The sequence below is a fragment of the Chelonia mydas genome, chromosome 9 (assembly GCF_015237465.2).
Source record: "Chelonia mydas isolate rCheMyd1 chromosome 9, rCheMyd1.pri.v2, whole genome shotgun sequence".
NCBI classification, from domain to species: Eukaryota; Metazoa; Chordata; order Testudines; family Cheloniidae; genus Chelonia; species Chelonia mydas.
This window is the reverse complement of record NC_057855.1, coordinates 14,820,764-14,848,419: the sequence shown is the minus strand read 5'-3', so window position 1 is coordinate 14,848,419 and position 27,656 is coordinate 14,820,764. Positions and strand designations below refer to the sequence as shown.

The window sequence follows — 27,656 nt, the reverse complement described above, 5'->3', positions numbered from 1 at the left end:
TAGTAGAGATAATGGCATAGTAATATACAATGGCTGAAAGTTAAAACTAGCCAAAGTCAAGGTGGAAATAAGGTGTGCATTTTTAACACAGAGTAATTAACCAATAGATTATCTTTCCAAAGGACGAGGTGAATTCTCCATCACTGAAATGTCTAAATCAGGATGGGATGTCTTTCTAAAAGATATTCTTTAGTTCAACCACAAATGATTGGGATTGATACAGGAATTACTGGGTTTATATATATATCTAAAGACAAACAAACACAAGAGAAGACATAGGCCATCAGTGGAGAAGAAAAAAAGTCTAGGGGTTACTATGATGAGAAAGGGCTGTTTAAACAGGTATGTTTTAAGGAGGGATTTGAAGGAGGAAGAGGATTTTTGGCAGATGTTGTCAGGGATAGGGGCAACCAAAAACTAGAGAGAGGGATGAAGGGAGAAATAAGATGAAAGGATCAATGTGATCATAAGGAACAGAGGAAGGAAAAAAGGGTGAGATATTGATGGAGGCAAGATGATAATAAAGAGCTTTGTCTATATGGATAAAGAGTCTCAGTTTTATGCAGTAAGAGGAAGCTAGCCAGTGGAAAGATTCAAGAAGGGTGACACATTCGAAGCCATGGAAGAGGCAGAAGATGAGTCTTATTCCAAAGCAAAATCACTAAGTGAAGATACGAAGATAGCCAGTAGAATCCTGAAAACCTTGTGTCAGGCCATTGGATCAAAAGTAAAGTGTGATAGTTTTCCTGCCGCATAAAAATCAGTCTTTACCAAAGTAAAGAGCCTTAATGATCTCCACGAAGATATCCATCCTGGGTATGTCCTCTTCTCTACTTTCCCTCAAAATCGTGAGACTGCCTTGCAGAATTCCGGAGGAGGAGAATGGTTAACAAGAAAAGGAGCGTGCATCAATAGCTGTTGCTTTGGTTACAAAGGCACATAAGCATGTACAGTCGTGACAAGTTATTTTCAGTTTAATCAGAGATAAAGAGAGAACATTAACATAAAGATCACTACTTGTTAATGCTACCCGGTCACCCTCTGGTGATAGGTCTCAATGGTGTCATGCCCCACAAAATACTGGGTAATCATTGCTATGGGCACTATTAACACTGAAGTGACCCTTAATGCTGAATGCACAGAATTCAGCAACTCAAAAAGGTAAGGTTGTTGTTCATGCATCTTCAACATACAGTGCTTTCTTAGGCCCCAATACTTCTACTGATTTCAGTGGGCACAATATTGGGCCCTAGCTGCCTGTATGTGAACACTCCTAGATGTTATTGAGTCCTTATCCCATGCTAAAGACACTAAATTGAAAGCCAGTGACTTTGTCCAGTGAAGCAATGTCTGCCTCAGAGTGAAAATCAAGCACCTGGAGAGATCAAACAAACGGGAAGATCTTTGTTGACATGTCACAGCTTCTGCAAACAAAGGAGATGAGCAATTCCAGCTCCAAGGACAGGCAGAAAAGAAATAGGAACAGAGATGGCAAAGACTGCATGTTCCCACCAGTGAGGTCTTGGGGAGTTGGGACTTTACTGGATCTCCTGATGCATATGCAGTAAGCATGTAGGGGGAAAATACCCTTCCCAGTGTCCAGCCCATGAATCAAGCCCACAGAATGGGAGTGGAGCTGGAACCTGGGCTGAGGTAGAGGTTAATACACAGGTCCTTTGGTCGATTCACATTTGAAAGTTCACAGGCACAGCAAATTCTAGCTCAGTAAACTAGACATGCTTTGCACTCACAACAGTTCTGAAAGATGATGGCTCCTAGGGTGAGATGTATTCGTGTGTATAAATAAGAAGTCAGAGGATGCAGCTAACAATTTAGGTAAGGGTAGGGTGACCAGATGTCCTGTTTTTAAAGGGACAGTCCAATTTTTTGGGACTTTTTCTTATATAGGCGCCTATTACCCTCCACTCCCTTTCTCGATTTTTCACAGTTGCTATCTGGTCACCCTAGGAAAGGGAAGATTCATCCTGCAGACCTCCAGGAGTGATGCTGGAACATAAAGGGCCTGATTCTGATCTTCATTCCACTGTGGTAAATTAGAAGTGTTTTTTCTTTTGGTCTTCATACAACAAAGAGTAACTGTGATACGGTGTACACCAGTGTAAGTGGGATCAGAATCAGATCCTGATATTTTATCATAAGGTAAAGTTTATGCATAATGTATGAAACCATTGTAGATTGTATGGATTTGTATTAACCATTTAACCAGTGACAAAGTAGCTTGACATAAAACATCTTTCATCTCATCCTGGGAGTCAGGCCACGAAGCACTTGTTTGGACAATGGGACATGCAGATAGGGAGGTACAGCTGGGGCAAATATCAATCAGGGAGTGGAAAGAATTAGTTTTATAACTGATAGAGGGCTCACCTTTGCCTTTGGCCCTAAGTGCTGGAGAGTGGAGGGACAGCCCATGAATTACTCTCTGATGGTAGGGGATGAACTTCTTGTTGGGTCTCACTGCCAGAAGAATGGAATGGGCCCCATCTGCAAATTGGGAGGTGGGTCCCCCAAAAGCTGGAACCCCAGCTGCCACACAGTGTTTGCACCATGTTATGGTTGTGCTTAGGGCCAGCTTGGGCAATCAGGAGGGAAGGCACAAACAGGAAGGGGAGAAGTAGGGAACTAATGCCCAGAGAGTGGATGGGAAGAAGCAACTGAAAAATAAGTATCAGAGGGTAGCCGTGTTAGTCTGTATCCACAAAAACAACAAGGAGTCCCGTGGCACCTTAAAGACTAACAGATTTATTTGGGCATAAGCTTACTCCATTTGGTCATAAGTACTCCATGCATCCGATGAAGTGGGTTCTAGGCCACCATGCATCCGATGAAGTGGGTTCTAGTCCACAAAAGCTTATGCCCAAATAAATCTGTTAGTCTTTAAGGTGCCACCGGACTTCTTGTTGTTTCTGAAAAATAAGGAGATCCTTCTATTAGCCCCTTAATCCAATCCTAAAAATAAAGAGACAGGAAGGAGAAGACACTCTCAAGCAGTTACTGGAGTCAGTAGAGTTTCAGGAGCACACACACGTGTGTGTGTGTATACACGTGGGTTTGTGGGTGTGTTTAAGACAGGGGTTAGAGATGTAACCAGTACCAGTGAGCTAGCACTAAGCCTCTAGGCCCCAATCCAGCAAATGCTTACTTGATTACTTCCAAGAACACCAGTACTCCCATTACAGTCCGTGGGGCTACACATGTGCTTAAAGTTAAACATGTGCTTGAGTGCTTTGTTAGATCAGGGCCCTGATCTTACAAAACCTTACTCAAGACAGTAATAATTGCTCGAGCGATGAGGGTCGTCAAAGCTGATAGGACTACATGCAGTGATTAATCTTTGCAGAATTGGGGTCTTACTAGTTGTCTTTCTTATTGTACTCTGTTTCCCTGAGACCACTGCTTAGGTCATTTTTCCTTCCATTTCAAAGAGTAGGAAAAGTTATCAGAAAAACAGTCTCAGCCAAACTTTTTAAAAAAAGGGTCAGTATCTGGAATTAAATTTTATAGCACTCCATAAAATTGAAGTGTGAGCCAAGGGTCAACAACAACCTTGAATTTTGCCCTTAAAATTAGTCCCAGAAAATCTGCTTAATTATAAATACGTTAGCACTATACAGTGTCCTGCTGACTGATATGCCCCAGAGCTATCTTTGTCGGCAGTCTTTTAAGCACTAATCCTTCATTTTGGTTCTAATAGTGAGATGGGCTCCTCCTTTCTAGTTAGACCATCAATTTTTACCTGCCAATACAGTTTGATGAGCTTGCTTATATGCTGCTCACTGCCTCCTGACAGCCAGTACACGTAGTCAGCAGTCATGGCACTCCTAATGACAAGAGCAGAATAAAGATGTGAATATTGGGGAGGGGGCTGAGATAAAAGTACCAAGTTTTTAAAGCAGATAATATAAAATGAATATAATATGAAGTTTATATAAAAAGGGTACACAGTTATACAGAACTATCAGTCATTGCTCAACAGTAAAACATATTTTGGGAATACAGCAAGCATTTTTATTAGGTAGCTAAACTATATGCGAGAAAACAACCTTACATTTTTTCCTTTTATGGTTTTTCTATTTATATTGTGCTCAGATATTTAATGGCTGCTCAAAAATATTTTATTCTGGCTGCTGCTTATTATGCTTTAAAGCATTTATGGACTAAAATACATTAAATACAGTCTACATTTCTTCCAGAACAGCACTGGGATGTACTGTGAGTCTGAGAATATCTCAGTCTACAGCAAAGTCAAACATAGTTCACCTTTGATTAAATTATGCTATAAAAAAACCCCAAACCAATCAGCAATCTTTGTATCTAATTGAATACGCTTTAGTATCCAGACTGTTTGTTACAACCATTGCATTACTCTTATTAGACTGGGGGGATATTAAAAACTATTGTAAAGCAGATATTAATGCTTCGTTTTCACCTACTTTAGAAAATCAGTTTGCTTTTATTGCTGCTTCTCCACACTGCTCTCCATTTCCTATCCTCTGGAGATTCCAAATCCAATTAAATGTTACTAGATGTAATTCCAAATTGTCACTTTAGTCAATTAAACATATAATAATCTTGTGTACCTAATTACTAGCACCAAAAGTTTATTTGTTGAAGTAGTGCTATCAATGTGTACGTCTGCATGTTTCCCTTATCATTGCCTATATATTAATTGTACTTTGACATTACTGTAAATTGAATTTGAAATCTCCCCCCAGTTAAGTGTATTGCAACAAGTAATCCCAATCCTGTTGTAATACCCTTTCAGATTGTTTTCTAAGACAGTATTATGTTCTTAACAAGATCTGACCAAAAATTACAAGGATTTAATAATAAACATTTCAAAGCAGGCCTGGTATTAGGGGGCTGCATATTGTGATACTGTCTTATAGACCTAGGAACGAAATCTGCGCTCAGTTGTATGCATGCAGCTTCCATTGACTTCAGTGGGAGAGATGACTTCAGTGGAAGCCATGGATTTGCATCTGAGGGCTGGGTTTAGCTCTAAGGCTCTATATCTAGTCCTCATTCAAGTCACTGGCACAAGTCCCAGTGACTTCAGTAGGACAAAGAACAGCATCTAACTGAGCACATTTAGTACTCTTGCAACCTTGATACAGTAGACACAAAGGGTGAAATCATGGCCACCATGAAGTCAATGGCAAAACTCTCATTAACTTTAGTGGGGCCAGGATTTCACCCCCAGCACATAACTGAAGAGGAAGGGAGAAGCTACATAAGAACCCTGCAAGAGATCTGAAAGGATTTTGCCTAGATTTGTAGAACGATTTTGTATTGTTGTTCACAATTGATATGTAGGGTGGTCTGTAATATTTCCACCCGCTCTGGTAAAGGCAATAGTTAGTATTGAAATGTATTGTGTGTGTGTGTGAGTGATGCTGCCCTCTATCATCTAGCCCAAAAGAAAGACAAGAGACTTTTATTATGAACTAAAGCAGGTCTTCTTCAAGTAAAGTGGCGAGGCCTGAAGAAGGCCAGAGGAGCTAAAAGTCTTTAGTTCTAGTTCCAGCTCACCAGGCATGTGTGTGATGAGGAGAGATTTATTTAAGAACTGTGCCTGCTATCTGCAGCTATGGATTCTTTCCAATACCAAGAAATGTTATCTATCCAGGTTTGATATGTTTCCATTTTCTAAGCTTTGCTGAAATGGGAAGGTGCACGGATAGGATCCATAATCCATTCAGCTGGCTTTATGTTAGGTGAATGCAGAAATAAGCAAACATTTGGTAGTTGGTATTGCATCTGGACCTATTACTCAACAACTGCTGCAATTTTAAAGATTAAATTTTGCAGATCCTAACTCCAAAATGTCATGCTCATCATGGCCTCATTCTGTCCACTGCAGTATGAATGTGTCACTGTGGGGATGCCAAGTAGCTCTGCCATGGGCCAAATATGACCAGATGGGTCGGTTGGCATATGCCAGGAGTTTGTTTCCCCATCCTCACTCCAGGCAACACTCGCTGAGCCTATCATCCAGATGACTCTATCCTGTTGAAAATGTAACCCCAAATCCACCTATCATTTCTATGACATGGACAGCCTCAGCTTCAAACAGTTTTCGGGGTAGTTTTGTAGTTCAAGCACTGTACTGGGACTCAGATGTGGATTCGTACATGACACAGACTTCCTGTGTGACCTTAGACAAGCCACCTCATCTCTCTGTGACCCAGCTTCCTGTCTGTAAAGTAGGAACAATAATACTTGACTGTCTTGCCTGTTTAATTTGTAAGACAACAAGGACCATTTCTTACTAAATCTTTGTACAGTGTTTGAGGCACCATTGTACTTCAGATGATACCCTTTCCCTATTATTCCTCCCCATTATTTTGTTCTCATTTTTATGAACAGGGTTCTAACCATGTACACATGTGATGTCTCCATGTTTAGTTTACAGCATCTGTTCCAGTTCTTGCTAAATTTCTGCCCCTTCTTAAGCACTTTCGTAAATCCCACTAGTAACGTACCTACACCTTTCAGCACCGAAATACCTTTACAAATCTGGCCCTTAGTCTCTCTGTGCCTCAGTTCCCCATCAGCAAAATGGGTATAATAATCCTTCCTTTCTCCTACCTGTTACCTATCCTAACTCTAGCATGTAAGCTCTTTGCAGAAGGAACTTACTCTGTGTTTTTACAGCACCGCAATCTCAGTTCTGGTGTTACTGTAATACAAATCACAGTAGCAATACAGAAGATGGTGTCTCACTCTGCTTTAAATGAATGTCAACTACTATACACAAGGGACCTCTATTTCAAGGGACCTGCACTTTCTGCTCTTCCCAAAACACAGATGGAAATGGAAAATAAATGATACACCATAATCTGGTGCGCGAGTTATAGCGCTCTGTTTATCTTGGGAGTTCAGGTGACATTTATAAAGCCATTGAGTTCCACTCTCATGACATGTATTGTCATCATCAACCCTTAATAAAAATACAATGTTTCAGTATAATGTAGAGTTGTGTACATTTTATTCTCTCTCTAATTTTAAGTGTAAAATTGACTAACTCACAAGGTATGGCTCCCTTAGAGTCTTTACTGTCTCTGGTGTTAATCCATATTTAGTATTATATCAACCTGCCGTTTGGTCCATCCCATTCAATATACATATGTAAAAGATACTCTGCTTGACCTGTAGCTAATTTCTAAATGTTAATAACTTGGGTTATTTTTTTAACAGCCTAATGCACATTGTAGATTTTGCAAAGGTAGAAAAGAATGGAAAATTGGAAGCACTAGAAGAAGAGGTGATAGTAGACACACACTATACAAGAACCGATTATGGAAAATTAGAAGATCAAGCTGAAACATGGGCTTACTCATAAGAGACTATTTCATCTAAATGCTTTTAACTGTTGCCTGAGAAGGTTTTCAGAAATTATAAATGAGAGGAAGGACAATCTTGTGGTTATACCAAAAGCCTCACAGTTAGGAAATCCAGGTTCTGTTTCCCAGGTCATCAGAATTCCTTTATGACCTTGGGAAAATCACTTTAATATCTCTGTTTCCAAAATGGGGACACCTTCTTCCCAAACGTGTTGTATTAATTCATTAATGTTTGAAATGCTCTCTGAGATTTTCAGAAGGAAAGCCCTTTATAACTGTGTAAAGTATTATCAGTCATTTGTTTGTTTATTATAAAAGGAAGAAGAAGGCCACCCGACTGACAGACAGCTTCCCAAATTGCCTTAGATTTGAAGACAGCATTGTCCTCTTTGCTGAAATCCTTTCAAACATAAAGCAATGAAGAAAGAAATCAGAGCAAAGAATATGGAATCATGCGTCATCTGCAGAAATAAAGTTATAGCTCTAATGAAGGAGCCAAAAAGAGAAGGAAATGAATATGGGTCACCAGCAGAGGATCTGAAGTAACATTTTCAAAAGTGCCTCAGTGACTTATGAGCCTGAGTCCCATTTTCAAAAAAGCCCTTCGTTCTTAGAAGCCTACCTGTTATTTAAAGCCAGTGGGACTTAGGCTTCCAAGGGCTAGATTTTCAAGGGTATTTAGGTACCTAAAGATGCTGATAGATGTTGATAGATTTTTAAAAGTGTCAAAGTGAGTTAAGTGACTAATTCCCCTGGATTTCAATGGGAATTAGGTGCCTAACCTGTCCCTGCACTCCCCTGAGCACAAAGAATGTACTTGTCCTCTGTCCCTACATGGGGGCGGGGGAGGGGGAAGGCAGAGAGAGACACAAGAAGGGGAGAAAGCTCCTATTGGCACACTTCCTGCCTTAAAGCAGCTATGCAGGGACAGGACAAATTCTAGCTTTATAACTATGGTCAGATAAACAGTGTTTTCAAGACAATGCTGTGTAATATGACTCCAGTTCATGTCATCCTCTCCCTGTTTCTGACACCTTCAGTGACATGGCATCACTGTATAAAATACAGACCTGTACAAACTTGTAATTTCTAAGGCTATCAATACACTCCTCATTACTCATATTGCTCAGGTGGCACCAAACGTGCATGGATAATCTGGACTGAAAGAGAACAAGTAGTTGCTGGCAGTTTATTAGGAAGCCAGTTCAAATAAATAGGCTTTACCAGTGAACCATCCTACATGGAAAGCGACCTCTTGTCTTCAAAGTTTGTTTTTTTTTAGGTTTTCTGGTTAAAGCAATGGGACTGGGATTAGGATCTGGGTTCTGTTCCCAGCTCTGCCATATTTTCCTTGGATGACACTGAGTAAATCAGACCCAAATGTCAAAAGCGTGGTGTCCAGCTTGAGACACCTTAAATATGGCCTGAATTTCAGAGGAGCTGCACATCCACAACTCCAGCTGAAGTCAGAGGCAGTACCAGGAGCTTAGCACCGCTGAAATATCATTCCCAAACCTGACAAACCCAAAGTTAGTGGCTGCATTTGAAAACATTGGCCTTAGTCTCTGTCTTTGCTTCTTCATCTGTAAATTAAATAACACTTCTTGTGTTATAGGAGTATTGGGGGCTTAATTCATTAATAGCCAAAATGTTTGAGAACTCAGATGGAAGGTACTAAGTTTAATAGCAAGACCAGCAATGACCACCAAGACGTTGTCAGGCAGTTTCCATTCTTACCCTCTATTTTTAGCAATGCACCACAGAGACTACCCTTCTTTACCCATTAGAAATTAGTCTTTTCCCTCACTCTCTCTTGAGAATTTCTATTGTTGCCCCAATGAGAAATGCATCACAAATTCTTCCTTCAGCTATTTGCCCACAAAGAAAGGAACAATTAGGAGGCCATGTGGATTGGCATGGTGGCACATAGCTTTTTCCTATCCTTGCCGCGATCTGCTCTGAGGTAGTGCTACCCTTTGCCATCCAGTCTGAAGTCTGTACTGGTGTCAAGCTTGGACTGAACTAAGCACTGCTTACCAAAACCTACAACCAACTCCACAAACCCCTGACAACTCACCTAAAGCCTGACCGAGAATAGGGAAAGGAGCTGCTGGTTCTGAAGCCCCTCATAGAGTCATAGAATCATAGAATATCAGGGTTGGAAGGGACCTCAGGAGGTCATCTAGTCCAAGTTCTTGGAATGCATCAGAGACAATATTTTATTACAGAAGGTGGAGAAAGCAACTAGGGGAGATGCTGTGCTAGATTTGATTCTGACAAACAGGGAGGAACTGGTTGAGAATTTGAAAGTGGAAGGCAGCTTGAGTGAAAGTGATCATGAAATTATAGAGTTCATGCTTCTAAGGAGTGGTAGGAGGGAAAACAACAGAAGAAAGACAATGGACTTCAAGAAGGCAGACTTTAACAAGCTCAGAGAACTGATAGGCAAGATCCCATGGGAAGCGAGTCTAAGGGAAAACAAGAGTTCAAGAAAGTTTGCAGTTTAAAAAAAAAACATTAATGGGGCACAAGAGCAAACTATTCCAATGCATACAAAAGATAAGATGTATGGTAAGAGACAACCTTGCCTTAACCAGGAGATCTTTGACTACCTGAAACTCAAAAAAGAGTCATACAAAAAGTGGCAACGAGGTCAAAGTACAAAGGATGAATATATACAAAAACATAACACAAGCATATAGGGACCAAATTAGAAAGACCAAGGCAAAAAGCAAGATTAAACGAGCTACGGACATTAAAGGTAACAAGAAAACATTTTAAAAGTCCTTGAGAAGCAAGAGGAAGATCAAGGATAGGGTAAGTCCACTACTCAATGAGGAGGGAAAGACAATAACAGAAAATGCAGCAACAGCCGAAGTGTTAAATGCCCTTTTTGTTCCAATTTCCATCAAAAAAGTTAGCAGTGATTAGATGACTAACATAGCGAACATCAGTATAAATGAGTTAGAATCTGAGACTAAAATATGAAAAGAACAAGTTAAGAATTACTCAGACAAGTTAGATGTCTTCAAGGTAGGACTTAATGAAATACATCCCAGAATACGTAAGGAACTGGCTGAAGAGAACTCTGAGCCATTAGTGATTATCTCTGAGAACTCACAGAGTATGGGAAAATTTCCCAGAGAATTGGAAAATGGCAAATGTAGTACCTATCTATGAAAAGGGAAATAAGGACAACCCTGGGAATTATAGACCAGTCAATTTAACTTTGGAACCTGGATAGATAATGGATCAAATAATCAAACAAACAATTTGTAAGCACCTAGAAGAAAATAAGGTAATAAATAACAGTCAAGAACAAATCATGTCAAATCAACCTACTATCCTTCTTTGCCAGGGTAGCAAACCTTGTGGATAGGGACGAAGCAGTAGATTTGATATATCTTGACATTAGTCAGGCTTTTGATACTGTCTCGCATGACCTTCTCATAAACAAACTAGGGAAATATAGCTTTGAGGAACCTACTATAAGGTGGGTGCCCAACTGGTTGGTAAAGCATACTAAGAGAGTAGTTATAAATGGTTCACAACCAAGCTGGAATGATATATCGAGTGAGGCCTGGCAAGGATCTGTCCTAGATCTGGTTCTATTCAATACCTTAATAAATGACTTGGATAATGGCACAGAGAGTACACTTATAAAGTTTGTGGATGATACCAAGCTAGGAGGAGTTGCAAGAGCTTTGGAGAATAGGATTAGAATTCAAAATCATCTTGACAAACTGTCTGAAATAAATAGGATGAAATTCAATAAGGACAAATGCAAGTACTCCACTTAGGAAGGAATGACTAATTGCACAAATGCAAAATGGGAAATGACTGCCTAGGAACAAATACTGCAGAAAAGGATCTGGGGGTTAGAGTGGATCACAAACTAAATATGAGTAAAAAAGGTAATATTATTGCGAAAAAAAGTAAACATCACTGTGGGCTGTATTAGCAAGAGGGTTGTAAGTGAGGCACAAGAAGTAATTCTTCCACTCTCTTCAGCACTGATAAGGCCTCAACTGGAGTATTGTTGTGTGCAGGTCTGGGCACCACACTTTGGGAAAGATGTGGCCCAACTGGAGAAAGTCCAGAGGAGAGCAACAAAAATTATTAAAGGTCTAGAAAACATGATCTGTAAGGAAAGACTGAAAACAACGTGTTTAGTGGTCAGATGAGAAAATTGAGGGGAAACATGAGAATAGTCTTTAAGAATGTAACAAGTTGTTATAAAGAGGATGGTGATAAATTGTTCTCCTTAACCACTGACGACAGGACAAGAAGCAATGGACTTAAATTGCAGCAAGGGAGATTTAGTTTAGACATTAGGAAAAACTTCTTAATTGTAAGGGTTGTTAAACACTGGAACAAATTACCTAGGGAGGTTGTGGAATCTCTCTCATTGGAGATTTTTAAGAACAGGTTAGACAAACATTTGGCAGGGATGGTCTAGATAATACTGAGTCCTGCCTCAGTGCAGGGGACTGGACTAAATGACCTATCAAGGTCCTTTCCAGTTCTACATTTCTATGGTTTGAATGATTCTATAATAGTGTCTAAAGGTCCAAATCAGGGCCCCATTGTACTGTCAGTTAGCTGGGTCTCAATCTTCAAATGGAAAATTTAGTTATACTTCTTTTGCAGTTTTAATAGCTCTACAAGATTGTCTCTAATACACAAACCCATGTCTTTCTGGTGTTAATGTTACTCTGATTTCATAACCTTCCTTTCCAAAATCCTGATACCACCCCTCAGAGGCAAGGTATCAGACTAGGTGAACCACTATCCTCTTCTGGTATGGTACAGCTTACATTTTCTGGAGGTTCTAAACAGAAAGAAGATTTTATATATATATATATATATAAAATTGGAATAGGGTTGGAGGCAGTTCCTTTTTTACCTAATTAGCTAACTTGGAGCATGAACAAAGAAATAATAGTTCAGGTTTAAACATCTGTCCCAGGTCACGAATAAAGGGAAACTCTGATTATTTTAAGGTCTCTGGAGATATCGGAAACCACCAGATAATCAGAGTTTCAGATAAACAAAATTTGGTTTCTACAGAATTTTGAACACAGGAGAGAGGTGTGAAATTAGCACAATCAGGGTTTGATGACTGTGTATACACGGATATGGCAATAGCTACCAAATGCAGCAAAAGGAGCCCTGTGGCTCATGACGTAACTAACATCTTACTGGCTGCAGAGGAGTGAATAGAACTCCCAGGAAACCTGCCAACAGTGAACCTTTATCATATGGAGAAGCAACACAAAGCACTCAAGGGCTGAGAGTGCTGTTCTGTTGTACTCCGAGTCCCAGATGGCTTAGGCAGTGAGAGACCATTACTAGGAAACAAAAATAAGTCTCCAGCAATAAAGGAGTACTAACCACCAGGTCAGTAGTTCTTATTGTGCAGTGGTTGCCTTTTTAAAAGAACCTGTCTTTTGGTAGTAAGTAGCAATATTTTCCTGTGTTGTATTGAGATTAATATAATTAGTTACAAAAATGCTACCTTTTTAAATGGCAACTACTATGTAAGGAAACAAAGACCTTGCAAATGTAGAGTAAAAAGCAGAGAAGATGTACTTGGAAAGGACAAAATTTAAAGGAAAGAAATGACAGAAGCCACTTCGGAAAACAGGTCATTAAGCACAGCAAGATCTCAGATGCTCTGTGACACAATATCAAACAAGTAGTGGCTTGCATAGATCCGTGTCATGCAAATCTCAAGAGGCATGGAAACCCATACTGCGTGTTTAGGTTAACAGCTGAACTGTTTGAGAAAAAATGGGGTAACTGGGATGAATGGCTTAAAAACAGGTCGCTGATATAACTTTTAGAATAACAGTATCTATACTCACTGTAAGTCATAACTGATACTTCCTCAGTTTGGCTGTATTCCCTTTTCTGATACACTCAATGTCCCTTCTATAAAGACAAATCCCGTACTATCAATAATGCTGTTTACTTTTAGTGAATAGTAACTAAAGCTGCCTTCTGTTTTTGACACTGCTTCAGCTGAATGAACTATTGTTTGAGACTCAAACATTTGAGAGTGATAAAAGAATAATGAGTAGAGCATAGAAATAACAGGTAGGTTTTTTTGGATACAGATTGACAACATATACTGGTGTCAAATTAAATAATAAGCTGCATGGACTTTCCGTTGGGCTTTGACTGATCCTGTTAAATGTCAAAGCCTCTTTCTTAGCTGCAATTTATGAAGTGCTCCTTTGTAATATTTCTCTGGGGAAATAGCACACACATAGTGGAAACTCTCCGTTCCTTGTTTGCAGAAAACCCCCCAGATTCATTTTCTTCCTTCAATACTGAAAAATCTGACATCACAATTTGTCATTCTCACCAGCAGAGGTCTCCCTGCCCCCTGGTTCTGGGAAGGAAGTCAGTGACTGTAACTAACAAGAAATGCTTTCGTCAGGCTGCACTACAGTAAGAAACAAGGAGGGAAACAAGGAGGAAGGAAAATAAGCAAAATAACGTGGGATAAGGTGGGTTAGACTCTTCCTTTATTTTATCTATGCAAGGATGTAGCAAGGAGGGCAAAGTCGGCATGCAATATGGGCATTCAAATGAGATCCTACCCATGCACAAGAGCATGCTATTAGGTATGAGTTTCTAAGACAACAAGACATTATTAAGGCAGCAGAGTATGTGATTTCAGTCAAAAGGGATGTGGCTGGTCCAAAATATGGCAAGCACTTCCACTGGGCAGAAATGCAAAGATAATGCGTGCATAGAATAGTCATGAGTGTCCTTCACTAGGTGTGTTCCTTGCCTAGTCCATACATTAAAACTTCTAAATGATACTTGCATGCCTTGTGCACCATCCTTATGTAACCCACTGGTAAACATGGGTTAAGGTCCCTTCTCTGTGCCAGTCTACAGAGGACAGGAATTGAAACAGCCCCTAGTTACACAGCCTTGGCTTTTTAGCTCAAGCTGTAACAGTTTGTGCTTCTAGTTCTGGAAGTCCCAGATTCAATCCTTAGTGTGTCATCCAGAAGGGCAGCCATCACACATGCATGCTGCTTACAGTAGAGTTGGTACTGGCATTTATGCCATCATGAATAGCAAATGCAAAATAGTTCCCTTGTCTCTGAGCACTTCGTTCCTGAAATCAGCAGTAGTAAATGGCACCCCAAAAGACTTCAGTGTTGAGCCAGCCCAACATAAGGATTCTTGCTTCACTGGATGTATCTGGGTAGCTGATATCAAGATTATTTCACTGGCTACGTCTTCCTCTGCTGCAATGATTTTCCGGCATACTGAAGAAGCACTGCACAGGATACTACCTTAAGTTCATTCTCTCTGTCTTGACCCCCAAGAAATTCACAGGGACTGAGATACTAGTATAAAAATAACCTTCGCTACAAGATCTGTTAACATTGCGCAAACCATGCGGCCCCAACGGGACTTTCATTAGTGTAACCAGAACAAAGTTGGTTTCCATGACAACAGATTTTTATAGAAATGGTTTTTACTTTGTTTTTTGTCAACTGAAAGAAAATCAGTAGAGAGATAAACAGACTGTCCTCCATTTTTTGAAAAGCAAAAAACAGCGTGTAGATTTTTTTTTAACAGGAAGTAGCCCATGAAACAGGTAAGTGTAGAGGGAAGCTAATTAATGGCTTTGGGAGAAGAATATAGGATCAATATTTATGTGATAGCACCTTAGTGAAATTTAAAGTTATACTGTTCCTAAGAACAGAATGACTAGACTTCTGAATGACTAAACTTCTTAGGAACACTAAACTGTTCAAACACATGCCTTTTAAGTAATAAATCAGAACTATTTATCCACCCCTACCCCACTGTACAAATTTGGAAGGTTTGGATAAAATGGGACCAGGAACTAGATTCATGCAGAGAGAGAGAGAGAGAGAGAGAGAGAGAGAGAGAGAGAGAGAGATCCTGTAATAGACAAAATGCAGAGTTTCAGAACTATCAAGTCTGATTTGCTATAGAGCTGATGGGACTATCTAATGCCATTTTAAAAAGAAGCAGTAAACAGCTGAGTCATCCATACTGTGGCTATTAAGATCCTAAACCTTCTTCTTCCTTCAGCACGGCTTAGCACTATCCTGGATGGAGTCACGGGTGAATATGAGCTGTTCTGGCATAGGGAGAATGAGTCTGTGCTTTGATCCACTTTTCTCTGCTTTTATACAGCTAGTTCCAAGTCGCTAGTGTTCTAGCTGGTTACAGAAAGTACTATCGTAAGTGCCTCACAGAACATGATGCAGTTAAACTAGGCAGTACAGCATTCTGAGCAGCAAAAAGATGGCAGTGAAATGGTTTTATTGTAAGAAGGAAAAATACGCTTCTGGACTTTGAACTTCAGGTTTCAAACCCAATATGGAGCCTGACTGTTTTTATGCATTGCAAATTTTCACTTTGTATTACTCAGGCTCAAGCCTGCTCCAGCTGAAGAGGTTAGATCATACGTAACATATATTAGCAAGGTAGGGAAGAATGATAGCTTTCATATCTACGCCCCCTGGTTTGCCCATTTATTTCTGCAGGAAATGTATTCTCTATGACTACTGCCTTACCACATCCCTCCATGGGAGAGTTTAATGACAACTCTCTTTGTACTGCCCTCATTAACTTCCCTAGATGCTCTCTCTTACTTACAGGCAATACAGCAAGTTTCCTGTCAGACTCCAAGTTCCTTCCCACCCTCTAATCCATTTCTCCAAATTTCAGAAATGACTTTGGAGGAGAAACATTTTTACTAAAATATTTAGTACTGTACGTCTTAGAGTCAGTGGCTACCACCTCCTAGAACTGCTCATTTTTCAAAGCTCTGATCCCTCAGGCAGTGCCTTTGGGATTACGATACAACACCGCACACTGCATGAAGTGCAGCCGGTTAGAGTCTTGGGTTGCCAACCCTGCAGGGTTGTCCTGGTGTCTCCAGGAATTAGAGATTAATCTTTAAGTAAAGATTATGTCATGTGATGATGCCTCCAGGAATACATCAAACCAAAATTGGCAACCCTATTAGAGTCACATACAGGAGTCATTTAGACACATGGAGCTAAATTCAGGCAGTGATACACATTCAACTGTTCACACTGATTTAGACTCCCTGGCATTCAGGGTGCCACATACATACTTATATCCATTCTACCAATGTCTGAGGCAGCCTGAGCTGGTGTCAGTTACACTGAGGAGCCAGAAGGTAGTAAAAATTACAAGACCTCTCACCCTACTTTAACTTGTACCTTTTGGCTATTCAGTGTGCAGGGCCGGCTCCAGGCACCAGCGAAGGAAGCAGGTGCCTGGGACGGGCAATAGAAAGGGGCGGCACTCCGTGCGTTACCTGGGCGGCACGTCCGGGTCTTCGGCGGCACTTCGGCGGCAGCTCAGCAAGGCTTGGGGTTTTTTTTTTTCCTTCGCTGCTTGGGGCGGCAAAAAAGCTGGAGCCGGCCCTGTCAATGTGTAACTTATACCAGTCCAGTCTTCTTACATATGGAGAGAATAGGTGTAAGTAAGTATGAAGGAGTCTCACTTAACGCAGTGGGGTCTAACGTACATTAGTTGACGCATCATCTCTCAATTTGGAACAGAGAACAGAATTTCCTTCAGGGAATTTAGCCTGCTATATCCTCAAAGAGATCAATAGTTCTCTATCATGGGCACCCACAACCTGCCAGGTGGGCTGACTTATTCCTGCCCATTTGCTGTGTACATATATGCTACCTCCACCAAAAACAATTGTTCATAGCCTATAACAATGTTCTGGGATGTATAATAATAACTAAGAGAGAAAAAAATCACACAAGGAAACACACTAACCTCATTCACATATATAATGCAGGCAAAGATAAATGACAGCTCATGCTAACAAAAGCATATTTAGACTTTTAGAAACTGCAGCTAAAACCTGCATACTGCAGTCTATTTGTAACAGACAGATTGCATTCTACTCTGTTAACAGGGTCAGACTGGTACCACTGACTCCAAAGAGATGCTGCTGCTTAGCTTAGTTTAACACAAGGCTGGAACAAAAACTCCACACAGTTATTACAATACTATGTTAAACTAAGCTAAACTCACAATACTACTGTCACTTATTTGGATCCACTTGGTCTCCATCTGTCAGAATGTTCTCCTCCTTTGCAAAATACATAATAATCTCATTTAAAAACAACTAGTTCCATGAAAGCTTCCTGACATGAAAAAAGGCTGACGCAGTTCCTTCCTGCTTGCTGATGCAGTACTCCTGTTGAATGATTACTTATCTGCAGCAACACCAACCACCGTTTTTTTGTTACTAGATATCTGAGCATCTCATTTTCTTCTTGGATCACATTATGCTCTCAGATACTTTCATTTTCTATGCATTACTTTCTAGAAAAGATCAACTCCTGGAAGTGAAAAATACATTCTTCTACCTGGTTTCAAGTAAAACCCTCTTGCCCGTTGGTGGGATAACAGAGAATTAACGGATCTGAAAATACACGCTTTAATCAGGCTTCCTTGCCAGTCATGGAATAATGTTGTCTCCTGCTATAACCTTTAAAACTGTGTAAGATCACTGAACCTTGAGTGTTGGTGATTCAATAGGTGGCAATTTTCTCTGAATCAATACTGACCCAATACCCCAGCAAGATGTTAGCGAGCATTGTGTTGTTGGAGGTACTTTCTTTAGAATGAGATGTAAAACCAAGATACAGATCACTTGTGGTCCAAGATCCCACGACAAGGTTTACAGGGTGTTAATCACAGCTCCTGGGCAAAGTTCACCAGAGATAATTACAAGTGGCCTCCCTAAATTCTTTCTGAAGTTTTGATTGGATAAAGTATTCTTCCCTTCCCATACTAAACTGTTGTGTAAGGGTTGCCATTCATTGTTAAACAGCTGCCGTGTTCTATGCCACAGGTGACTAATTTCAGCAGTGAGTGAAGTGACTGTTCTATATCTCTTACCTAATTCACACCTGTTCTGTCTTAATTCACTAATGGTTTGTAAAACACTTTATGCTCCTCAAATGAAAGGTTCTATATAAGTGCTGAGTAGAAGCAGTAACATAGGTATATAGTTACCTCTTGCATTACACCAGGCAACATCACGCACCTCCTGGAAGGTAACTTCTTTCATGTAAACCTGTCAGGTGGTAACAATATTTGCTCCCTGCCGACACTACGGTTTCCACCATTTGGTAGTGTCAGTGCAGCTGCACCACTGCTGCACAACACCTACACATTTTCCCAGTATAAACACACAAGTAAAGCTCAATCTTGCAAGACTTTACCCCTGCCAGCAGTTCTTATTCACGTGAACAGTCCCATTGACTTCAGTGAGACTACTCATGTGAATAAGGGCAGCAGGATCAGATCTCTCCTATAGGTTTGATCCTATGCTCACTGAAACCAAAGTTGCCATGGACTTTCTTGGTGCAGTATCAGGGCCTCTAGTAGCACTTTAATATAGAAAGGAGGAGCAATCACTAAGTATTATATAGTTTTGATTCCACCAAGGGATTCTGACAAAGTCATGGACCACTAGAATGAAGCATGGACACATGATGGTGTCCCTAGTACGGATGAGCTTTAGGAAATAATTTCCCCAGTTGTCTGTAGTACTGACAGCTGGAATGAAGGAGCTGTAGGGAAATCTTTAGTTGTAGAAAATCCACAAATGCCAACCATACCTTGCGGCTTCAGAATATCGTTCCAACCATCTAAATACAGCAGCTTGACGAAGATGGTTCAGGAAATAAGCTGGGTTCAGAATAATGCTCCTTTGAAATATAAAAGAGATGCTCAAGGTAAACCTCAAATTGTTACACGATTAAAAGATCATTAATATCAAAATCTGAATAAGGCACATGCTGTACACACTCTCTATACACAATTCAAAATCTATCTCCCAAACCCCAATAATGCATTATCACTTTTTCTCCCTTCACAGCTAAGATGGATGAACAGACATTATTAAAATGTCTATTAAAGTTGTGTCATAAATGCAATTTCATTTATAGCTTTGCCTATTGTTATAGAAACAGCTATTAAATTCCTGGTGTGCGCATGTTATACTGCACTTAGCTAGCATATAACATCAGCAAAGATACCACATATTATTGTAGAACTTCCTTTGTTATCTGTCATCTATATTTCTGGGTTTGATGACAATCTTACATTATTATCTTAAAGGAATTATTCATACATAACTAATTAAAAAAATCCTAAAAGCCAGTGAGAGTGTTTCCAAAATTGTTACAAAGGATAGTCCCACTCAGATTGGATTTGTAGGGATGAATCCTTGTACCTTTCTCAACCTCACTGATTTCACTGACTGCGGGTATCCTCACACGTGGATCCAATTGCAGAAGTGGGGCCTACATCAATAAGAGGTGTAAGGAAAACTAGTATACACTATACTATTAGAATAGACAGGCAGCATGTCTTTTGGTGTAAGCAGGGGACCGAGATTCAGGATGAATCTGGATCCTACTTCTGCTTTGCTGACATCACAATTTCACTACTAGAAAGGGCTTAGATACTACAGTCATAAGGGCGGTACAAGGATTTATGTAGAATACAGCACCCAACCCCCCCTCAGTCATTTGAAATGTTAATTATAATTTAGCTGTGGTGAGCGACCATCGTTTTAAAAGGTTGACCACTGTTACCAACGATAGACAGATATTGTATCAGATACTATATTTTTTCAACCAAATGCTGGAGAACTTGGAAGTTCAAAAGACTCTGAGGCACACCAAAAACGAGTTTAGCCAGAAAGCAATCCCCAAGGACTTCAAATATTTTTGACATTTAATGATCAGTATGCCTAAGGCATTAACACTTTAACAAACTGAATGATAACTGGTGCTGCAGGAAGAGATTTTAAAGGAGATTATTGCTGTTATAAACTGTAGTCAACACTTGATAATAGCAACATCGATTTTTTTTTCAAGTTATCGGCTCTACCACAGCTAAGCAACAGCAATGAAAAAAATCAATAATTTCCTGGTAGTTAGCAACACGTTTTCTACAAGTCTTAGAGCAGGATGTACTCTGATAGGTTTATAATAAATACAGAATTGTAGCAGAATCTCAAAGAATTAGATTTCAGCTCTCCTTTTTCATCCTGATTCATTCCTAATCTTAAGAAGATCAACTCCTTCTTTCTATCTATAAACTCTATACTGAAAAAATATGATAGTGTTCTCTAAAACCTACGACAAATATCTAACTCACTTGCTATAAACGGAGACCTAAAAACTACCTTTGATTATTTGATAGTTCAGCTGAATGCTGTTATATCTTCAGAGATGCGTACACTCCCAGGCATGCCCAGTTCTGTGGATTTACATAGAACAGCTGTTTGACACAGTAATACCACTACAGTTTAGCAGCTTTTTTGTAGAATAATTATCATTCGTGTCATGTGATGAACCTAAAAATGGGTAAAACTGGCCCATGACCTGGGTAATACTATCTCCAGATCTGAGAAGCCACTTTTGGTAAAAAAAAGCAAAGTCAGGAGTGAGAGGGGGGTCATGTAAAAGAAAATGAATGATACAAATAGAGATCAAGAAGAAAAGCAACAATCCAGGAAGCCCATCCCTAAAATGAGAGCAGATTGGAGGTCCATCCAACTATGTGGGAATCTGCGAGGCTGTGAACACTGAGAACAAGTCTCTGCTCCAATATCCATCTCCAGCCATGGACTGTACACGACACCAGGCCAGCTACCCAAAGATTTAGAAGGACTCTGTACAATGACAGGCGCTGAAAGAAAAATGAAGGGGGAAGGTCCAGCAGTGAAGGAGATGGGCCTAGTGGATGTACTACAGGGACATGAAGAGCTGTGTGTGTATCATGTGGAGAAGTATCACTCACCACTGGGTGCAAAGCTTCCACTGAAATTTTACTGATATGCTTTTTGGGGGAACATCATAAGGAGAAAGGAATTTTAATAAAATTTCTTGAAACAACTATTTCTCATTTTACATGCAAAAGAAGTTTTAATTGGAAACGTTGTAAATAAAAAACGTATGCCTGAAGATTAAAACTTGTGTTCTTGCCAGACTTTCCCCTGACCTCTTCCCCCCACCCTTAAAGTGACTAGACTAAAGTAAACATGAAATAGATTTTCATTTATTTTTCATCTGCAGTGTAATCCAAAGGCTGTCCAGTAAATGCCTTTCCTAAATCATTTGGTCAGTTTTTCTCAACAAAACAGTTTTTAAGTAATACAGTATATCAACCTGTTTTTTGACATTTTCATTTTTTCGTCTTGACATCTTCCCTTAAAAATAATACAGGGTTTGTCCTATTATCTTTTCTTCAAGTTCTAAGGGGGGAAAAAAAAGAAAACCAGACATCAGTTTTCTCCCACCAGAGCTATCAGGGTATATGAATTAAAGGTGTACGTATTTGACCATAGTTTTCTACCTTTAGTTCTCCTTTGACCTGACTTCCGAACTCCAAAAACACCAGATGCAGCAAGAAAGGCAAGATGTTGTATAAAAATTGATCTCTGGAAAACATCAGCCTCACTCTTCCTTTTCTCCAGAGATGCACATCTTTTTATTGCAGCTTTTCCCAACTGCCATGGGAATTTAGCTCTAAAAATCTGATTAACATTAAGAGGAACATCTTAGCTACCTACCAGCACATTGTGTTTAGTTAGCCTTTGTAGAAAAAAAGTCAAGGCGATATCTCTATAGATGAAAGACACAAGTAAACAAATGTATTTCACTGGCTTAGTGCTTGTGATCATGTCCCTCTCTGGTGGCTAGGCACAGTAAAGCTAAAAGCTGGCTACTTCCTAGAAGAGAACATAGTGATTTCTTTAACTGAAGTGGCATGGGGTTGTGCTTTCGTGGTTGAAGTTGCAGGATTTCTCCCAGCTGACAAATGTGGTGTCTACATCTGCATGTAATGCACTCCTAGCTTATTGCACAAACATTTGCTTTAACATTTTTAATTGATAGAGGTATTTACAGGTAATTGCCCAGGTGTACAAAAGTAAATGTTGGATGCAATGTTGATTTATACAGTCAGATAGGTATGGCTGGTATGACATCACCTACACAAGGAGATGTATAGATAGGTGTAAGATGCAGCAATGTTATACACTAGTAGGAACACACATCACTGATATACAATAATTATACAAATACAGTCACTGGACATTATGTGTAACATTTTGTTATACACAATTTATGTGCAGTAATGTACCAGATAATATTATACAGAGTGGACCAGATCCTCAGCTGATGTAAAATGGCATGGCCCCATTGTTTTCAGTAGTTATACATTCAGTATATAGATGAGACTGACAAGTTCTGATTATTATACAATTTAGTTTTAACTTGGGACTGTTTTTCTTTCTTTCCTGTATGTTCCAGGTAGCTCATTATCTAAAGTCCAGTACTCATCACACTAGTCTTAGAACTGTTTGAGTCCACCATGATATAGTCTCTCTTACAATAATTATAATTATTATTTGTCTCTCTGTCGCACCTAGGAACCTTACTAATACTACGACCCCATTCTGGTGGGTGCTATGCAAATACAGAACAAAAAGACAGTTCCTGCCCCACAAAATGACAGTCCCACTGGCTGGATCCTCAGCTGGTGTAAATCAGCGTATCTATTGAAATCAATGAAGCTACTCAACCTTACACCAGCCGAGGACTAGACCCCATCATATTGTCTGGAATTTTGTGTGTTTAGCTACAGGGTGATTCTAGCAATTTCATTTGGGGGGAAACAGTACGGTGGTGCATTTCCTCACACCCATCTTAATGTGCTGAACAAGTTTCCTTGTTGGTGCTGTTTTGAAGATAGGGAGCAGTGTCTCCCAGCATACAAGACTTGGAGTTCTTCTCAAAATTTGTGTCAATGGTTTTTGAAAGCTTTCATATACAGCCAGCGAATAAGCTATCTGGAATGTTTGGGTAGGCCCATAAAATGACTAGAACTGTGCAAAACTGGCAATATTTTCCCCATGAAATGTGGCAATTTGGGAGGAACAGCACAGGGAAAAATGGGCCCAAGTTTGAGTTCATAATAAAATGTATGAAAACTGCTGCAAGTAATCTGACCTTTTGTTTCACGCTGTCCTAGTAATGGTCTGTTTGCACATACCTTCTTCAGCAGAGGCTGCGTTAATTTTGCTGGTATCTTCTGGAGGGTAGAAAGAGTGTGAGCTTACTTGTCATTGGCAATCTCTCTATGATGCTGAGAATGTGGTGGTATAGGTGTCACCACAAAAAAAATATTGTGGGGAGGAAAGGACCATTTAAAGAAATTCATGACACCTGCAGCCCCCCTGAGAGGGATATCAACAGGACAATAAAAATCTGGAGCTAAAAAGCTGGAGGTCATATACCCTATTACCTCCCCACTGGCTGCATCTGTGAATGGTGCTATGTGCATGCTGGAGAATGCCTGCCCAGAAGACAACCTAAGATGTCTTTTATGGTAACCTGAAAATTAGTTTGAAAACTTTTCAAATTTAATCTTCACTACAGCTGATCCAACAACTGCTGGTATCAATGGAAGGACTCCCACTGACTTTGATGGGGTTTGGATCACAGCATTGGTGGTGAGACAACTGTTTCTCCCTCTCCCTGTGTGAGACACAACTTGGTTTTGTGTAATGAGATTTTTTTAGTACAGCCTAACAGAATTAGCTATGAATATAGTGTCTGTGACAGCTGAGGACATTTTTAGCACACAGACCAAAAAATATCATGAAGCTGCTTTCATGTCTAAACATAATGAAGGGGTTTTTACACCAAGGCTTTCTCATATACATAGTATCTTTTTTTCTGACAGGAAAGGAGAATGCATCTTCCATGCTAAACATTTCTCTTCTTGCACATAGGATTCAGTGGTGAATCACTTTGAATTGCAAACCAAGAGATAAATCTGCCCGCCAGCTCTCAATTCATTAGCTATGAAGGAGAAGAACAAGGAGAACATTCTCCTTACTTGCTAAATGAAAGGATATTTGGAAAGGCCTTGTTTCAAAGCATCCAGTTTAGGAGCCTGAGCTATTCCTAATATGGGTGGACAGATTCTGCTTTCCCCTGTCTTATTCATGTAATCCGCTGCTGACTGATTTCCCAACTGTACACGTACTAATTTCTTGACTACCAAATTTCACTAACATCTTTACAACTGCTGTCATTTCTAGGATGAGGATATTTATCTCCGTCTGCATAAAACCTGTTGGACTTTGCTTTAATCTTTTCAGTCATGAACTGTGTTTCTCCTAAGGAGAAAGAAAAGCTGTTTTAGGTGCTTCTTTTTGAATGAATCCTACAAAATAGTACACACTATGGGCATTAGTCACCCTGAAAGTCAATGGGAGTGTGTGGGGCAGGATCAACCCTATTGGATAACAAATACGTAATTGGCCCTGGAAATAAAACATAGTTCAAAGGTGGGGAATGTTAACTGAAAATGTTTTTCATAAAGCAGTTGTATTATAAAGAAATATTCAAAATGCAGCATAAGAGAAGGGAATTCTATTGTGGGATGCTAGGTGTTTTTTTTAAAGCGCATCTAGCTTATGATGTCTCAGAACATCTCAAGTGAATAGCCTTGTATTAAATAATTGCTTATCAATTATGTATATTGCAATGTACCCCGTATATTTGCTAAAGGTTATTAGAAGCCACTCATTTGGATTCTCCAGAAAGTTTGTATATTCTTTTCCTTTGGGCAGGGAGGGGGTGTTAGTGAGGGCATGGGGTTGGAGGGATGTATACGATATCTTAGGGCCTTTCCCTTCCAAAAATCATCAGCATTGGTCTCATTTCCTCTCCCTTTTCCAGTTTTATCAGCAAACCTCTCTTCCCATCTATAGTTATTTTTTCCTCCCTTTGATTCCACTAACTGCATTACCTTAAGCTGTCACCAGGCTATTTATTATCAATTAGTTATCACATAACAATTACATTATCAATATGCCTCTCCATAAATTGTGCAAGTGGTGTTACAAAGGGCCATATCCTCCACTGAACACATAAAAAGGCACAGAAGAAGCAGCCTTAGTAGAAAAGGGACATGGGTTTGCTGAGGGTGAAGTTCTCCATGCATTCCATTTTTGGAAGGGAGATGCAGAATTAGCAGGTGGCAATACTTGCAGAAAGTGTGGGGTTTGAAGAGAAACCTGGGTTAAACCCCACAGTTCTCAGACCGTCCACAGCAACCCTCATCAAGGCAGAAGTAATTCTGGCTTTGTCAGGCATCATTTACACCATTCAGAGAGGGAAACATGCCACAAAGGGTGGTTTTCGCCTGACTCCTCATTGTCTCCTGCTTGACACATTCCTTTTCTTGAAGGACATATGTTGAGGGGATGCCAGCGGTTTTTTGGTAAGAAGAGCATAGTAAACTTTTCATTCCAGATGGTCCTCCATAACATAACTAATTTTTCCACCCAGCATTTCTGTGCTTTTTATTTTCCAATGCTCAGTGGAGGGGAGCATATGCCCATTGCTTGCCAAAGGATTGGCCATCTCTGTACCTCTGCTACAACATCAGAAGACTTACTATCATTTCATTGAAATAACATTGGGTGTGAAGTCCTGCTAGTTGACCAGGTTGGATAGTTACATTTTATCGCTAAACTATCCTACCTGAACTTCTGAAGGAGTCAGGCAATGTCCTGGATTTCTACTCTGCACTTTTATGGACTCCACAACCATAGTGGTGCTGGATAGATTACAGTCATAAGACAAAACAGCGCAGGGAACAAAACAACTTCTGTTGGCCTTTGTGTAGTTATCTGAGATGTGAGGATGAGGCCAAAGCTCCTTTTTGTTTCCTAACACTTGCACCCCTCCAGCACTTGAGGAAAATTCCATTTACAAGAATTCCAACAACATATCTGCCCTGGAATTTCTCATTCTGTACTCCTGCAATCTTCCAGATTGATGAGAATTCTCAGGAACCAGCATCTCTGAGAAAATGTGTGTGCAGGGGGTGGGGAGGGTGTGCCTTCTTGAAAATACAAAGATACTGTGCTATTTTTCCCCACACACCAGCTGTGAAGCACGTGGGGTCAGTGTAAGTTAGTTTTCATTGGAGTGGGGGGAGGGGAGGGGGGAAATACCAGCAAAGCTAGGCACAAATCTGAAGTCTCCTTGAAAAAGCAGAATTTCTGTCTCACTTTGCCAGATCCTCCACCTTGAATCACAGCGCATCTCCACCCTCTTCAATGTTAAAGGTGCACAGAGAAAACCAAATCATAGTAGCTCCTCTTGGTTACATAGTCATGCATGCCATTGCACGGCTGCTTGTGTTTCCTCACATGACTGCAGCTTCCTGTATTTCTCTGTTGGGCCAGACTCTTTAAGCAAAAGGACAGGCTCAATAGAGTAGACTGATGAGCTGAAACATTGTGTTCTGTTTCAAAATGACTTTCAGTTGGAGCCTAAATAAATAAATAAATAAAATAAAAATCAACCTTGGAGATCAGGTTGAGCAACATAAGGCCTCAACACAATTCTGAGGTTCCAGTCAGTTTCTTGACGTAAAATTTAGACCGTCACTGTTTTGCCATCTGGTGTAATTGAAAATTGCCTTCTGCAACAAAGGGGAAAAATCTAATTTCTCGGCAAGCCATATGGGGTTATTAGGGTAATTAAACCCTGGTATATGCCATAATGCCTTGGCCAAGAGGACTGCAGGGAATGTAAATGTTGTATGATTCAGTATTTATTGGAGTACTGTATTTTTACCAGTTTAGACTGGGTGTTAGCTACCTAATGATTAGGCTAGTGGTCAAATAAGTTACTGTGGTGGCTGTTTGGCTAGGTCAACTCAGATGCATTTATTCACACTGGTGATGAATTAGGAGTGTTTCTAATAGCCTTTTGTCACCCAGTGTTCATCTTTTATGTCAGCCTGTCAAATGGTCAAAATCCAATGGATGTCCTCTCTCTCATGTTACCAACAGTGCAGAAAGGCAGCCTCAAGTCCTGAGAATAATAACCAGCCGATTTATTTCCCGTTGTAAGGAAGAGCCCATCTTTACCTCTGATACATGCTCAAAAGCCAAGGACAATGGAAATGTCTCTCTTTCAGTCAGTTAGTGGGGAAGCTGTTCTCTGAACCAGCATACTCCTCTTAACCTAGACACTGGAGTTTGGTCAGTTGTAACATTGTGCAAGCTTCTTTTAAGCATATTATATATTTATTATATAACATGCTTGGAAGGAAGTGTCACAACTGACAAAACTCGTATATTTAGGGGCATGTCTACACTTAAAACGCTGCATCGGT

At 40.0% G+C, this 27,656-nt stretch overlaps 1 protein-coding gene across 1 annotated transcript in view; it reads right to left on the bottom strand.

The window, feature by feature from the left end:
* Positions 1-27,656, bottom strand: part of SPATA16 (spermatogenesis associated 16) — a 110,177-nt gene that overhangs the window by 56,434 nt on the left and 26,087 nt on the right. The window contains exons 3-4 of the mRNA XM_007056999.3: positions 19,055-19,144; positions 3,758-3,842 (exon numbers count right to left, since the gene is read on the bottom strand). Coding sequence (XP_007057061.2) covers positions 3,758-3,842; positions 19,055-19,144 — 175 coding nt within the window. The remainder of the gene's footprint in view (positions 1-3,757; positions 3,843-19,054; positions 19,145-27,656) is intronic.